Raw genomic sequence first — 16,627 nt, 5'->3', positions numbered from 1 at the left:
GGGCTGGACCAACAGATTGGGTGCCTCCCCGAGAGGGTGTGTGGTGCCTGGCTGATGTTCCCCCTGCTCCCCAGCACCAGGATGCAGGAGACCAGGAGCTGGGGTCAAGGTGGCATTGCAGTTTCTGGGGTTTTTTTTGGCACCAGGGGGGCTTTGGAGGTGTGACAGCATCTCCTGGCAATAGGGTGAGCAGGAGCAAGGGGACATCCCGTTTGTGACTTGGATTTGGGCCATTTGTATGCAGTGGGGGGGTCACGCTGGCTGGGGGGTGGGATGGGACATGCTGCTGCGACCTGGCGCTTGGAGGGACTCGCGGTGCACCCCAAGACCCCTGGAGCAGATGAAGCATGTCAGATGCAATAAGATGACCCCCGAGACTGGCCATACAGGTACCACTGCTAAGGGGCTTCCTGCAGGCCCCCCAAATGGGGAAAACCCTCCAAATTGACCACTTCTTCCCCAGACACCCAAAACAGGGGGCACCTGGGGTGGTACCAGGGATGGGGGTCCCACCCCCTGGGATTAAAGCACCTCCCTGCCTCATCAGTCTGAGGGGTAATGGACATGGGGGGGCTATGGGTGACCCCACAGGGAAATAGGCTTCAATTTAGTGTCTTTATCCCCACAGCACCCCACCCCATACTGGTTTATTCCCTGTCCTGGGGGGCTCTGCACATTGCAGGAGCTGGTGACTGTGCTTGGGGAGGTCATCGTGAACCTTGTTTTCTCTCTGAGGGGGAGCAGAAATGGCTGCTCGTGGTTTGGGGGGGGGATTGAGGGCTCCTTCAACATGCCTGGGGGTTTTGCTCTGCCCTGCAGTAACTCCCCCTGAACACCAGCTTGTGTAGGTCTTCCCAGTATGGTTGGACTGGGCTGTGCCGAGCCTAATTTCTGCCATTGCTGGCTATGCTGGGGGAGGTCGGCGGCCAAATTTCAGCTGGGGAGGGGAGCGCTAACCCCAAAACAACCCAGTGCCCCCTGCCCCGGTGCACCCCTCACTGGCACAGTCCCCTCCTTGGACATACCCGAGGCTGGTGCCCCCCCAGGTCAGGCAGGGAGGGAGGCAGGTGGGGGGGCCAAGAGGCTGCGACCCTGCTGCAAACCACTGGGTATCTCCATCAAATCCTATTCACTGAAGGTGCTTGCGGGGGGGGGGGGGGGCTCATATTTTGGGAGCCACTTTCAGGGTCCTGAGCTGTCAGTGCCAGCCCCGCTGGGGCAGACTGGGTTTGGGGGTAACCCTTTTCCCTCCCCCAGCAGTCCCACTTTTGACACCCCCCTCCACCTGGGGGGGAGCTGACAGCAGTGTGATGGAGTGGGCTGGGATGCAGGAAAGCTCACAGAGATTGGGGTGCACAGGGAGAGGGGTAAGGGTGACCCCACCAACCTGCTCCCAAACCCTGGTACTGGGTGGGGGGAGGACACACTCTGGGGTGGGGGGGGTGAATGGTCCGTGTCCCTCCCCACAGATCGATCACGTAGCCCAGTTCAGCAGGCTGCCTGTCGCCTCTTTGCTCTTCATCCTCAGCGGCACCAGAGCGGGCGACTTGTAGTCGTGTTCGGGTGCTGGCTCGAAGGGGTGGGTGCCCAGGGCCGGGGGGGGTAGGCTGTGCAGGGAGTAGAGGCTGTTGATGCCGGGGTGGGGGCCGGGAGAAGCGGGGATGCCCATGAAGCCGGCGATGTTGCTGTGAGTGTGGGGGTACGGAGACATGCAGGGGGATGGGATGCTCTCGGGGGGCAGGAGCCCTGCAGGGCTCCCGGGGCCGGAGCTCGGCCACAGGTTGTTCTGCAGCTGAAAAAAAGGACCAAAAAAAAAAAAAAAAAAAAAAAAAAAGGCCCAAAGTGAAGCAGGGGGAGGGCAGCTGAGGGTGGGGACCACATCACCCCCACCTTGGATCCCCTTCACCCTCCACCTTGGATACCCCTCGCCCACTCACCCACAGGGTGCAAAGTGAGGGATGCCTTTGCTTTATTTTAATTGCCCTGGAGGGGGGGTGGTGAATCCTGTTGAAATCTTCCTCCCCCATGCAGGGTGGTGGTGGTAGCATTTGGCATTGGGGATGCGTGTGAAGCTGAGCTTTAAATTATTTGTATGTTTTTCAGTGTTGGAAGGAAAAAAAAAAAAAGGCAGTTTTGCAGAAAAAGGGCGGCAGGAAGTACTGATGGATGTGGGACAGCTAAAGGGGTTTCTTTTGGGGGGGACACCCCCAAAACCTGCCCCAAAGGGCATGTTCCCATGGGAGATGGAGTGGGACATTAAAGCAGCATCTTCCGGCATATGGCAAAATGTGATGCTGCATCTTTCCCCCTTTTCCATCTAGGGCCAGGTGTTTTTCCCAAGGGTGGATGGAATCACAGGGCCCATGGGTGAGAAGGGGCAAAAACAGGTGATGTGTGTCACCCTGCGGGGACCCTGGGTGCAATGAGATGGGACCCCTACCCTGGGAGGGGGAGGGGGACAGGCAGGCAGTCACCGCAGCATCTCTCACCTCCTGGATTTTCCCATAACGTTCCCGTTTCCGCCACTTGGCCCGTCGGTTCTGGAACCAGACCTGGGGGATGGAGGAGAGGGCTGAGGCACAGGGACCCCTACCTGCCTGGGGCAAGATGGGCAGCCCTCTGCCCAGGTCCATGCTTATCTTCCCGGCAGGAAAAGAGCCCTAATACCATGCCCCAGCATCTCGGTAAACTGGAGATGAACAGAGGAAGCCACCCTTCTGCGCAGCCCTGTTTGAGCTCACCAGCCTTTTTCTCTACCAGGAGCAGAAATATCTCTTAGCCCTCTTGGAAAATAAACAGTCCTGCTCCGTGCAGTCCTTTTCTTTCCCTTGTGTTTCTGGGCCTCGTTTAGCCCAGGTTTCGATGGAGAATGAGGCTCTTTGGGTCCTGCATGGTCATGATGACCCACCTGCATGTCCCCTCTGTGCTGCTGGATGGGGTTGAGGACGGGAGGTGGCTGGGGCGGTGACGGCTCCAGCAGCATCTCCTGGAGAGGAGGACATGGTACCGGGATTCTCATCACAGGCCTCTCATGGTTACAGGTAATTTCATCTAAATTCACCCCAAATCAGGGCTTGGAAGCTGTGGTGGGTGCTGTCTGGCTGGGTGCTTGCAGGCTTGGGGTGCGTGTCCCCTGCCTGTGCCGTGTCACCAGCTCCTGTCCCATGGGGAGGGCAGCACCTAGGACTCGATGGCTTGAGGCACCCAGCACTCAATGGGTGCTCCCTGCTCGCTTCATTACCCACCCACTTTCACTTTTCTCCCCACCGGGTGCCCCCTCCAGCCACTTCTTCCCGCTGGGAGCCTCAAACCACATGGAGATGCCTCCGGAAAGAGCTCCCTGGCCTGACGCGAGTGTGATGTCGGCGGAGCCGTGGTGGTGAGGGAGGGCCTCATCCTGCCCCACATATTGGGATGTGCCACCCCCAGCCCCATCTGCGCTGAGCTCTTTGGGATCCCTCTCCTGGGATGGCAGCTCCATTGCTGCTAGTCCTGGGCTGGAGAGAGCTGAGATGGGGGCTGAGTTGGGGAGGGAGGTTGGGGATGATGGATGCATGGGGGGGGATCATGTTAGGGGATGCTGGGGGGGCAGGTTGGCAGTGACCTCCCAAATTTTGGCTCTTCCTGCCCCTTGGGTGCTGCAGAGGAGGGGACAAGGGGAGAACTGGAGAGAGCTCAGAAAGGCAACTGACATCCACACCCTGTGGCAGTGGGCGAAGCCAGCGCCTCGGCTGGGATTTCCCCTCGGGCTTAGCATAATCCTCCTGGGAAAACCAGCTTCTAGCTCAGCATCACCCTGCGGAATAGGGGAAAAACATCCTCCAACTCTGCCCAGCGCCACCTGGGGTGGCCGTGCCCACCCCTGTGGAAGCCTGGGAGCCAGGGACCCGTGCCCATACCTGCACCCTGGCTTCCGTCAGGTCCGTCCGTAGTGCCAGCTGCTCACGGGCATAGACATCAGGGTAATGCGTTTTCTGGAAAACCTTCTCCAACTCCTCCAGCTGGAATGTGCTGAAGGTCGTCCTGTTCCTCCGCTTCTTGCTCTTGCTCTTGCCGAGGGGCTCGGGGAGCTCGGGGACCCCGTGTTCCCGTAGGCTGCCCAGGGGTGCTGCCAGCGGGCACCCCAGCTCCCCTGGGGTTTTCACGGGGGCCCGGCAGGCTGCGGGCATTGCCTGGTACCCGCCTTTGCATCCCTTCTCGCTGCCTGGCAGGGGGGAAGGCACAAGACGGGGTGGTGTTAAAGGTGCTAGTGAAGTTAAGAGCTCTCGGTGCCCACAGCCCCAACCCTCTCCTCCCATCCCTGGGTGGTGCCGGTCATGGCAGGGGGATGCTGGGGTACAGGAGCAAGGGGCTCGGCACAGGCACGCAGCAGGTCAAATCCATCACCAGGGAAGGCAAAATCCCTTGGCGAGCTGTGGGCAGGCAATGCTCCCCGAGGGTGTGTGTGGGGGGAAGCCTGGCTGGAGCAGGGGAGGACCCACGGCTGGGGGTCCCACTTGGGGACCCTCTCAGATGCTGCTAGTCAGGGATGGGCGAGCAGAGGCAGAGAAGGCGAGCGCAGGATCGTCTTGCGTACAGGGCTTTACTCAACTCTCCTCGTCCCTCTCCTTCCGTTCCCTTCCAGCACGGGCTGACGCCTTCACCCTGCTCAGCTGCGCCCAGGGCGGAGACATCAGATCCACCAGTAACCCCAGCGCACCCTGGCGCTGGGCCGTATCCAGACCCCCACGCCTGAGCTCGGTTCAAGGAGATCCTCTGCCTTCCCCGGGGCCAGCATTTCCCTGTAGCTGTAAGTCTCAGGAAAGCATTTGGAAAGGAGTGAAAAATAAAACCACCCCTTTTTACTCGAGAAGAGCTCCCCTTCCCCACCCTCCTGTGGGGCTGGGGGGCCAGAGCAAGAAGTTTGGGGGTTCCCCCCCCTTCCCCTCGCTGCTGCGGCATCTCATGAAATTGGTTCAAGGAGATAAGTCACTGCCATGCATTTCGGAGGTCACCTTTGTCTCCCGGGAGGGTTGTCTGTCCCTACACAGGGACACACGATGCTCAGTGGCTCCAGCCAGTGCTGGGTGCTGCTGGGACCCTGAGGAACTGAATCAGTGAAGGGAGAACTGAAGGGGGACTTAGCAGATGCTGGGGGTGGCTTGAGGTCCCCCAGCAACCGAGGGGATGCAGGGGTGTCACCTGGGAAGGAGACGACCCAAAAATGCTGGGTTTTGCCCTGGTCTCACCCCCACCCCAAGCACCAGCTTCAGAGACTCGGGCTTGCTGCAGGTGGAGAGCACTGGTCCCTTTGGAGGGGCAGGATCAGGCCCAAGGCTGGGCCTTGGGCACAGCGCAGCAGTCGGGGCCGGCGAGGGAGGAAATCGCCTCCTTTGGGATGGATCCTCCTTCCCAGCCCATTAACCATCACATCCCGGTGGAACGGGGAAATGGGGTCCCCATCCCTACAGACCCACTGGCGGCTCTGCGCCCCCCGAACCAGCCCCTACCGCGGCCTTTTCCAGACTTTCGGTTTTGATTTTTGGTTGTTTCCTAATTAAGGCAATTTGGGGGTTACGGCGCACAGCAGAGAGCCAAAATCCAGCTGCTTTGAATTAATGGGAAAATGTTATCTGGGGGGGGGGGTTTGGGGGGGCGATTGCTCCCCGTCCCTCTCGGTACCGACCTGTCTACGTGCCCGGCGGCGGGTAACGGTGAAGGGATGAGGCCAAACTGCCGTTTCCTCCCCGCTTTGTCCTCTGAAGGGCTTGGCCACCAGGCCGGGGGGGTTTAATGATAAAAAACAAGTCCCACCAAGGAGTGGAGTGAAGGCAAAAAAACCCAAGCGTGACCAAAAATAACGAAAAATGACTGGGGGAAAAAAAAATCCTGCCACACAAAGCGGTCCGATAAATGCATTGGGTTTGGGGTTTTTTCCCCCTTTTCAAAGGCAACATGCCGCATTTCTGAGCAATCCCTGGGTTTCGGCATTGGAGACAAATAAATAAATGGCCAGAAAGAAGGAGAAGGCAGGAAGGGAGCAGGATACGGGCGTGTAGCTAAATAAACACAGCGTCGCAGGGGGACAAAGAGGATGGGAAAACCCGAAGATATAGATATTTTCTTTCCCCCCCTCCTTCCCTGACACCCCCTGAAAGATTTGGCGGCGCTGGGGAAGTCAGCAGCTGGGGAACAGCTGTACAATTCTTGGGTTAACCGGGAGGGGAAAAGGAGAACTCAAAGGGATCATTAGAGAAGGGATGGGGGCACGGAAAGGACTCCCGGGAACCGGGGGAGACACCCCAGCCGCCAGCAAAGGGCACCCCCGGGGACGGCAGCATCCCCCCCCCCCCCACTGCACCGGGAGCAGGTAAGCACGGTGGAGGGGACCGGCCCGGTGTCCCCGGTACCCCCGGGGCTTTTTCTACCTGTTCCCCCCCCCAACCCCGGCCGGGAGCGGGGCGGCTTTGCTGGGCCCCACCTGGTTCCCATTACACCCGCGGCGGTGCCTTTTTCCTCTTATAGTAAAACGAAGGAGGTGTGTGGGGAGGGAGGAATAAAAGGCCCGTGGCACCGGGGAGCCCCGGAGGGACGGGATGAGCCCGATCAGTCCCGGCCGGAGCCCCCGACGGTCCCGGCCGGGAGGGAAAGTGCGAGGGAGCGGCGGCGGCGGCGGCGGCGGGGGTTGCTCGGCCGGTGGGAGCGACGGGGAGAGCTCCCGGGGAAGGGTCTCGTCCTGCCCGGGCCCGGAGAGGGGCGCGGAGCCCCGGGAACCGAGGGAGCGGCGTGTCCCGGGGGGCCCGGAGCCGTGCCCCCGGTAGCGCCGGGCAGGCGGGAGAGCTGGAGCCCCGGGGCCGCGCACCGGGGAGCGCCGTGCTCCGCAGTCGGCGCGGCCCGGTCTCTGCCCGGGCCCGGAGCCCCGGAGCCGTCCGTGCGGCGGGAGCGCCGGCTGTTGCCGCCGGTGAGGCCCGGGGACGGGAGGCGGCGGCCGGCCGCGACTTTCCGGCCTCCTCCGAGGGACGGGGCCGTTCTCCGTCCCCGGTTAACGGGCTCCAGCCCCGTCGGGACCCGCCGCTCCTCCGCCCGGGGTCGCGGCGGGCCCGGGCCGGTCCCCGCCGTCGCGGCAGCGGGGCCGGGTCTGTCCCAGCGCCGCTTCTCCCTCTTTCTCCCCCCCCCCCCCGCCCCGAGTCCCCGCCGTCCCCACCGTTTTTGGAAGGAGGGAAGGAGACCGGAGACCTCGGTCTCTGTCGCGACACAGTCCCGGCTGCCCGACACACGGGAGCACCGGCTCCCGTCGGGGGGATGCCCTGGCCGTCTCCGCTCCGACGGGGCTATATCGCGACAGCGGCCGCCTCGATGAAGTCCAGCGGGGTGGGGTGGGGAAGAGTGTCGGCGACAGGACGCTCTGGGGTAGGGGGGATCAGGGCTGGGAGGGCCCGGCGGACACCGAGGGCAGCGGCAGGACCAGAGCCCGGGGGAAAGAGGAGGAAAGAGAAGCAGGAGAGGCCGGGGCGGGGGGGTTGGCGGCCCCGGCTCCCCCCATCCACCCGCCGCTCCCCTCGGTACCTGCAGCCCCGGCCGGGTAGAAGGGCTTCCCATTGACGGCCACGGCGAGGGGGCCCGGGCCGGAGACCCCCAGGTACCGGGGGTCCGCCTTGTCCGGCGGACAGCGGGCCGGGCGGGGGCTGAGCGGCGGCGGTTGTTGCCGGGGGGGTCCCGGTGGACCGAAAGCGAAGGTGGTGGGAGCCCGGGGAAGCCCCGGGGGGGGGCCAGCCCGGCGAAAGGCCGGGCAGCCCGGTGCCTCCATGGCGCAGGTTGGAGGGAGCGGGGGCGGCCGGCGGGGAGCGGATTTTGTGCGGGGGGCCGGGGAGGAGGGGGATGGTGGGGATGGGAAGGGAGGGATCGCCAAGCACCCCCCCCCCAACACCCCCACCCCCACCCCAGCCCACTTCCCCCACTCCACAGCCAGTCACGTGCGTCCTCCCATCCACTTCGTTAACCCTCTAATCCCAGTTCCCCCCACCCCACCCCAGCCCCTCGGTCCCCTTCCCGAGTGGGTCGGACCAGAGCAGCGGTCCCCCGCCATCCTCAAGGCTGGGGCCGTGGGGGGAGTCCTGCTCCTCCTCTCCCAGCGCTCCCAGTGTCTCCCAGCTACAGGAAATGCCCAGGGCCCTTCCTTGATTTAAAGCTTCATCCCCAACTGCTACGAGCAGCTGAAAATCCCAGGCAGGGGGAGAAACTTCCATTTTTCAGACACCCTCTGGATTTTTTTTTCCCCTTCCCAAGCTGTACTGAACCCGTATGCAGCCTTTCCCCGCCCAAGGCCGGGGCTGAGGCCTGGGCAGCTCGGTTCAGGAATGATGGGGACCCTGGGACACAGGATCCGGGGATGATGGGGACCCTGGGACACAAGATCCAGGATCCCACAGGGCCGTGTCTGCCCTCGGAGCAGGCGCTGGGCTCTGCTGGCGTGGGTAGTGTTTGCTCCCAGCACCGAGGAGGTCCTGTCCTGCTCCCTGTGTGTCCCTGCCGCTGGTCCCACGCCCCGGGACGTGGGTCCCCCCATCCCCAGCAGCCTGGCTTTGGCTTTTGCAGCGGGTGCTGGCGTTGGGGCAGAGCGGATCAGAGCTTGCCTGGATTTTTTTTGGTTTTTTTCGATCGTCTCGCCTCCTTTTTTGCTCCTCTGCATCCATCCGCTTTGGAGCCGCTTCGGCTGCTCCCCGGGACTGGGAGTTTGGCTTGGTGAAGGGGGGGCTTACACAGCTTTGGGGGTGTTTGTGTGCAAAACGATGGGGCAGGGTTGGCAATTCAAAGGCTCGGTGTCAGAGAGAGGGAGGGGATTAAATAACCGGCACGGGGAAACAAGGAGATATCTGGGCTGAAGGGTGATGTTTTATGCCTCCATTTGCTGTTTTCCCCTGCGCACAACACAGACCGCGGCTTTTAACTCATCCTACGGCATCGCTCCTTGCTCTAGGTCTAGGGAAAAAATAACCTGCAGGTATCGGGGCTGCAGGGCAGGGGATGAACTGCATGGGAGCAGCAAAAAGAGGCGGAGAAGGACCAGGCGGATCGCAGCCGGGTGATGTTAAATAGCGGAACAACAGGATAACGCTGACCATTAAATAACATTATGCAGCATGCTATCGCTTTTATTGGTGGTGCTGGGGCAGTACTTTGTTATCCCAGGCACGGTGCAAATCTGGAATCACAAGACAACCGCGTTTCAAAGAGCTTATGATAAAAATATAATGTAACCCCTATGTCTTGGCAGCAGTTGCAGGATTGATATGACATTGTCGGGTCGTTGCAAAAACCCCTGTTATCGCAGGAGCAGCGGGTTTGTGGCATGTGGTATAAATCACGGCTGGATTTTCCAGTCCCTGGTCAGGGAAACTACATTTGCAAGAAAAATAGTAGCTGGGTTGCGATCCTGAGCTCAGACTTATCCTGGCCGGGAGTCCTGCGAGGAGCTGGCTCTGTGAACGGGGGTCTGAGCGTGCGGTGCCCCCTCCTCGCCCACCCTTTAAAATGCCCATGACGGCTCCCTCTGAATCCCGCATCCCGCAGCGCTCCCCGACGCTTTTCCTTCGCAGCAGCTGGAGCTGTCGAGATTTTTCCCTGTTTGACTGTCCACAGCTCACTGCGTGTTGTAAATTATTGCTAAATAGGGACTATAAGTCCTCTGGCATGCAAGAAGTCATTAAATATTATTAAACATAGCATAACTCCTGTAAAAGCTTATTAGTTTCAACGTACCTCTCCCAGTTTTACTGCTGGCATTTAAAGGATTTTAATAGCAGAGGGATGAGTCTACCCGTGGTGCAGAGGGGGATGGACAGGCTAGTTTGGGATGTGCTGGTTTTCCAGGCTGGAGCCATCACTGGGACCCTCCTGGGCAGGTGGAAGAGGTCTTGGGCAGGTGGGACTTGGGGTATTTGGGAGCTGAAGGCAGTGTGAGCAGAGGTTTGTGAGCTCTTTTGGATATGTGTGGTGTTAGTGTTGGTTTGTGGAGCTGCTGAGGGGTTTGGTCCCTCCAGGGAGCAGGGCTGAGGACCAGGACTCCTGGGGTCTCCTTCTGAACCTGCCACCAACCCTCTGCCCTGGCTTTTCTTGTGTGTAGAGCCACACCAGGGTGCCTCATCCTCCTGGCTTGGTGGATGGATGTGTTGGGTGCTTTTAGATCAGGGGCAAAGGCTGCCGGGGGAGAGCAAGGTGGGTGCCTCTTCTTAGGGCTCTCCTTGGGGGACCAGGGCTCTGCCCCTTGCACCATGGATGGGTGCCGCTGTGGGACCAACCGTGAGAGGGTGGTCACCACGGGCTCCTGGGGCTCGCTGAGGTTCATTTGTCACAAACCAGATGATCTATGGGCAAAGGATGATCCCAACAAGCTCCTCGGCTGAAAGGCTTCCAGCAGAAACTTTTCACAATGTCACAGCATCCGGCTCTGGCATCTCTGCAAGGGGAAGTGCTGCTGGGTTGGCTCTTGGATTGAAATGACCCTTTGTGGCCCCATTTTAATTGCATCTGCCACCAAACGAGCCACGGTAAGAAAGCCACCAAGTGCAGTGGGAGGACTCCAGCGGGATGCTCTGTGGGCAAACGTTTTCTGTCTTCAGTCTCTCTCTTGCTTGCCGGGAGGAGGATGTTTCCCCCCCCCCTTTGCATCCCATTGGCTTTCCCGACTGTCTCCAACCATCCCAGAGAGCTGCCTCGCCTCCCCTGGGATCACGAGATGTCACTGAAGAGCTCGGCAGGAGGCTGGGAGGGTTTGCATAGCTCTGTGGTTTGTATGAACGCCCCTGCACAGACGAGACTTTGCAATGTTACCCAGAGCCTTGGAAATGCTGGCGAGGCACGGAGCAATGCCTAACGCTCAGGACTGGGAATGGGCTTCTCCTTCTCCAAGGACATGCTTTCCTTCCCAGCCTGAGGGTCGAGCAATGGGCAGCAGAGGTGAGGACCAGCAGTCGTGGTCCAGCCCATGGGCGTTTTCTCAAGAGGGTTGATTCTTATTGTTTTTTCCTCTGCGATCTACAGTTTGGGAAGAAAGCCCGTTCCTGGGAGCCTGCTGAGAAAAAGCTATGGCTTCCTCTGGAAAGCAGGGAGGCAGCTCAGCTCAGCGTGGCTCTGGCACATGAGCTTCAAGGTCAATGCAGAAGGGACAGAATCTGGGGACAATTGTCCTCCTGATGACACTATTAGACACCAAAGCTCTCCCCAGCCTGTAGCGTCCCCAGCTGTGTTGGGTGACTGCTGAGCAAGCTTGGACCAGGGCTTGGAGGTTGTTCTCCAGCTCTGCTGCTCCTCTCCATGCCCAGGCCAGGACCTCAGTCTGGAGAAAAACACCACGTGTCGACAAAAGGAGCTGGGACGATACAACAAAGGCCATTCCCTCTGTCCTTTGCAAGGACATGCATTTTGAGGAAACCCAGGAGGTTCTTCCCTCACCCGAGGAAGATGTGGGACTCGGTCAGCCACGCTGGCTGCTCTTCTGCTTGTGTCCCCAGCCTGGGCTTCTCCAGAGTCTGCACCCCACGGCGAGGTCCTTCTGCTAATCCCCAGGGGACATTCATCCCTGGTGGGTTTACACCCCTTGCTGGGTGACGACATGGTCTTTTAGTTTGTCTTGGGCATCTCTCTGTCACGCAGGGATGATAATCTCAGCCCTGAGCAGCAAAGGGAATCTGTGCCCTTGTTTACTTTTTTTTTTTTCTTTTTTTCTCTGAATCTACAGAGCTATCACGGGTTTAATCCTCAGCCCTCGTTCCTCTGCACATCCCTCTCTGCCTCCCACATATCCCAGAAAATCCTCCAATTCCTAATGTCCAACTCACCGTAGAGCTTCATCCCAAGTTACAGTTCCATCTCGCTCAGGAATGTGCATGTTGATGGCAGTGAAAATGACTTTATTAATTTACCTGGGGAAATCTCCCTTGCTGATCGCAACCCTGTTTTGCGTTAGCAAGTGGGAGACGGAGCCCCTCGGTCTGACCCTGCCGGAAACCCATCGGGTCCACTCAGCCGGGGCCAGATTTGTTATTTAACGAGGCTGACGACGCAGAAAACGGTCCCGTTTCCAGGTTTCACAAAAGCAAAGCATAAAAGCAGATATCCATTCCTGTGTAATAACGATGCACAAAGGCAGGCGACAGCCTCCGTGTCACACACATGCTTTACATGCATGCATATATATTTATATACATGTATGCATATTTATATATACACATGCATATTTATATACACATGCATATTTACAGCCATCCAGATACATGCACTAATAATTTAATCCCATGCAAATGTGTATTATAATTTTGCACACAAACAGTGTATTTCTGTATCAGTTCATGTTACTAGCACATGGACACTAAAATCATATAAATTTGTAGTCTAGATTGCAGAGAGGTACAGATGAGCACACAGAAATTGCACTCACATAATTGCATAAATACCTAAATTTGTACAAATATATGATGATTGTATCGTCTATACGTACAGCCCTGTGTAGCTGTATTAGAGCCCTGTGGATGTAGCAAGGAGGGGTATACATGTGCTGCAATAACACGTGCACACCCTCAGCACTGGCAACGGGGGATTTTTTTTCCAGAAAATAGCAAATTTGTTGAAATCGCAATTTTTTTGGCAATTTTTTTTTGTTTTTGAAATCTCTAAGTTACCATTTTCATTCTGGTGCTGCTTTCCAGCGCTCACTTCGGAGCAGCATTCGGCATCGAAGCGTGCCATAAATTAATGATAGCAATAACAATTGAGGAAACAAAACCCGTGAAAACAAACTACGGGGCTGCGGACGGGATTAAACCTGGCGGGAAAGCCAAGCCCCACCGCTTTTGTTTTCATTTACATTTCATGCAGATAGATTAGGGGGAAAGAAAAAAACCCCACAAAAATAATCAACATTATTTTGGCTTGATTCAAACCAACATAAAAACTAGCAGTTTTTTTGCAGCTGCTGAATAAAAATACAAGCGTTTATAAAGTGCTTTGGAGATGTAGTGGCCTTTAGAGGAGCTGCAGGAATAAATCAGTTTAATTCCCTCGGGCTGCTTTAAACAAGGATCCGGCCCCGTCCTTGCAGTCAGGGCCACGGGGTGGATTTCCACCACCGGTTAATTTGGTCTCTATAAACTCAATTTTACGCTGGGAGGCAGAGGGATGGATCCCTTCTCCCATCGCCATCCCGATGCCGTGCCGTTACGCCGGGCGGCTTTCTGCTTTAATACGGAAAGATTTGTACTTCATCCATGTGGGGGATTTTCAGGCTGCTTTGGAAAGTGCTTCAGAATGCCAAGTTTGGGCTTGTTTTTCCTTCCAGCTGCTCCAAATATATATATTCTAAAACAAAAAAGGAGGCTGAAATGAAGCCTGAAAGCGGCAGCGAGCCGGCAGTGGCTGGGATTCAGGGAAGATGCTGGGCTGGATATGTGCGTATGGCATTAATCCCAGTAAAAGACGTGTAACTGGGAGCTGAAAGGATCTTTTGACTCCTAAAAAATCTGATAGTGAGTGCAAAATCAGGAATACATCTAGGGATTAAAGGGAATTTATTCCACATTTGCTCCACTGGGAAGTAGTAGGATTCGAGTCGATTTGAGTTTCTCATTTTAGAGTAACACAGTTACATGGCGTAAATCTGAAATAATGGCACTAAATAAGTGGGGTCACTTTGAATTTAACATATACGTAACCGGGAGCAGGATCCGGCCCCTGAATTACTGCGGCAGCCGGCTAAATGGGTGTAAATCAGAGTAACTCGGTGTTGGGTGTTATTGCAGATTTATGCTGGCGTAGGATGTACAAATGCCTGGCCAGCTCCGCGGCCAGGGGGGGAATTAATTCTCCTGGGGGGGGTTTATTCCCCGTTGGTGCAGGGCTGGGCTGAGTCTTTTGCAGTGGGCTCAGTTATTCTGGGTTTGCATGGGGTGATTCTGAGCAGAATTTGGTCTTTAGCTGGAAAAAGGCTGAAAAATGTGGGAAATGGGGGAAAAAAAGCAAAAGGGAGGTGATGTGGGGCATATTTTTGGGGTGCTGGTGGGGGTGGTGGGGGTGCATTGAGAAAGGGCTGAACCGACTCTCTGATCCCGGGAGGGATCGGGAATAAATCCAAGCCTTCCAGAAATCAGCTTTGTAAGAGCAAACGCATTTGGCTCAAGCTTCCCCTGCTTGTTTGGCATCCGTGGAGTGGGTCCCAACACCATGCCAAGGGGGGCTCAGCCCCACCCCCCCCAACCCCAAAATTCACACCCGGCTGTCACGGGGGAGCAGGACCCGCACTGTGTCGGGGATGCCCCAGGATGCCTTCCCCACCTTGGGGGCTCACTTGATCCCCCCCCAGCCAGGGCTCAGCCATCCCAGCAGCCGGTTGCGGGTCCCGTGCCGTGCCGGTGGTGCCGAATTACTCCGGCGAGGGCCCTGCTCCCCGTCCGGTTGCCACCGAGGAAAACCCCAAAGCCTGCCTTGGGATTTGCAAGCAGTACGAAGAGCTGGACAAAGCTCTTCCCCTCCCCGGGGGATTGATGGATTTATTTGTCTCATCCCCTAATGAGCCACTTCCAGAGCCCAGTAAATTATACGCACCGGGACGGACGAAATCTTGCTCCATAAATCAGATCTGAGGCTGACAAGTGCTGCCTGCATCATTATCCCAGCGAGTTTCGGAGATCCCAGGTATCGCCGCCTCCTTTGCAAATCCCAATAAATCTGGGAGTAATCATTCCCGACAGAGAGCCAGAAAAAGCACCGGAAAACATTTTCTTCCCTTAAAATGTAAGTGGAAAATTTATTGCAGGGAAAGGAAAAGTTTTCTCTGGAGAGTCCATAACAAACAGCGATGCAAGTAACTCCCTGCGGCCGAGCCGGTGGGATGACATTGCCTTGTGATTACTGGGATAAATTCGTAGCAGCCCCTAAAAATTAGGGGAAATTTTGGAAGGGGGTGAAAGAAGGGGGAAAAATAAAGCCAAGTGTCTCCAACTGTGTCCCGAAAGGACAGTGGAGCCAACGTGCCGGAGTCCGTTGCCTTCTGGTTTGTGTTTAGCCTTTGGAAAAGAAAAAAAAAAAAAATCCCTCCATGCAAACCTCCTCTTTCCTTAAGGGGAAGATTTATTTTATTAACTGGCCGACACCTGAAAGTAATCGGCTTTTTTTTTTTTTTGGTGGCTGGTGGCAGGGGGGGGAAGGAGCCATCCCCAGGGGCTCTGCAGGGAGGAGAGCTGTATTTTCTCATTGCTGTCGCTCCTGTACCGCGTCCGTCCGAGTGGCTCTCAGCCGGCGACGTACTTATGAGCCCCACCGCCGGGTGAGACCCGCTCGGATGGACGTGGTACGGGAGCATACACAGTATGCTCCAGCTCATTGACCTTTCAGGCTGCGGTTTGGTGGTGGGTGCTGGATGTGTCCTTATCCTCATGGTCCCATTAAGGACACAATGCCAGGGAACAAAGTGCTTCTCTTCCAGATGGGGAAACTGAGGCACGGGGCACCGACATTGGTATTAAGGGTTGCAAACATCCCACCAGCTCTTCCTTGGCTGGTTTTGCTGACGGGCTGGTGATGCTTGGCTGTGTTTACCACTGGAGGAAGCCAGGAGAGGTGAGGGTGACCTCAAAGAGCCACCTTCATGTATCTTGGGGGGTGTTTTTCCCCTCCTCGCCATGTGTTTTCCACTCCTCTCAGCCAAGGGCTTTGCAGAGAGTTTTGCTTTCCCCAAAGGCACATCAGCAGGAGCTCTTGTATTTCCATAACAGGATTGTGCATGTCAAGACTTCAAGAGATCGGGCTGGTGGTGATCTCTGTACCTGTCAGGATGAATGAAAGGTGACAACGCCGAGAGCACCGGGGGAGTCGTGCGAAAACCAGATGGGCTGTCAAGGCTTCTTGCTTCCCACCGATTTGTTTTGCCTGCTCCGGCTCCCAGCCTGGCTGGGTTGGCTGATTTAAGGTGTGTGAGGACCAGCTTGTGCAGGGAATGGGAAAGAGCAGGCAGGCAGGCAGGAGCATGGAAAGGGGAGATCAAAGTGCCCAACAACTTGGAGCACTGGTTGGATGGGCACTGTGGTGCTCTGGCCTGGGATGGATGGATGGAGGGATGGATGCAAAGAGGGGGATGAAGGCTGAGAACAAGGCAGGGCTGCGTAAGAGCTAAGCCCAGAAGCATTTAAGCTTTGCTATCATTGGAGGATGCTTCTAGCACCTAGTTATTTGGGGTGTAGGCAAAGGTGGTCGGATGGGACACCATTATGTCGCTTGGCTGTGGAGAAACTTGTCCGTCAGGGCCAGGACTCTGTTCAGGCTCAAGAGACTTTGGTCTTGTAAAGCAAACACTGCTTCTGCCTTGCTCTGGCGGTTTTGTACCTGGCCGCCACCATGTTTCTGCAGAGCCCTGGAGGGGTCCCAGCACCCAAACCCAATGTGGGTCCTCATCCATGTCAGTGGTACAAGCCAAAGCAAACCCAGCAGTGCTGGGAGGGACATGGAACAGGTCCAGGGAGCTGAGTGTCCACCAGTGGGGCCAATCCCATGGTTGCAGTGGCCAAATCCACTTTGGGCAATGGTATCCCCCAAACCATCATGTCCCACTGCCTTTAGTTCTCCAGCAGATGGGACCATGGGATCTGCCAGGGTGGTGGGA

At 57.1% G+C, this 16,627-nt stretch overlaps 2 protein-coding genes across 2 annotated transcripts in view; both read right to left on the bottom strand.

Annotated features, from left to right (window-relative positions):
• LOC126052234 (potassium voltage-gated channel subfamily A member 2) overlaps positions 1–16,627 on the bottom strand; it is a 358,553-nt gene that overhangs the window by 141,866 nt on the left and 200,060 nt on the right. The window lies entirely within an intron of this gene.
• ALX3 (ALX homeobox 3) lies at positions 1,475–7,786 on the bottom strand. The gene is made up of 4 exons (XM_049832666.1): positions 7,546–7,786; positions 3,900–4,204; positions 2,490–2,552; positions 1,475–1,792 (listed from the first exon to the last, which is right to left on the bottom strand). Exons 1-4 carry the CDS (start codon positions 7,784–7,786, stop codon positions 1,475–1,477), a joined length of 927 nt encoding a protein of 308 aa, XP_049688623.1.

This window comes from Accipiter gentilis, chromosome 29, assembly GCF_929443795.1.
Source record: "Accipiter gentilis chromosome 29, bAccGen1.1, whole genome shotgun sequence".
Classification (NCBI taxonomy): domain Eukaryota; kingdom Metazoa; phylum Chordata; class Aves; order Accipitriformes; family Accipitridae; genus Astur; species Astur gentilis.
The sequence above is the reverse complement of the archived record's forward strand: the minus strand, read 5'-3'. Positions and strand labels throughout refer to the sequence as shown.

Excerpts from the sequence above, each read along its gene's own strand:
- ALX3 (XM_049832666.1), bottom strand. The coding sequence starts at position 7,786 with ATGGAGGCACCGGGCTGCCCGGCCTTTCGCCGGGCTGGCCCCCCCCCG. Across the intron at positions 2,553-3,899 it reads TGACGGAAGCCAGGGTGCAG|GTCTGGTTCCAGAACCGACG; the intron begins GTATGGGCACGG and ends TCCATCCCCCAG. Across the intron at positions 1,793-2,489 it reads GTTATGGGAAAATCCAGGAG|CTGCAGAACAACCTGTGGCC; the intron begins GTGAGAGATGCT and ends CCTTTTTTTCAG.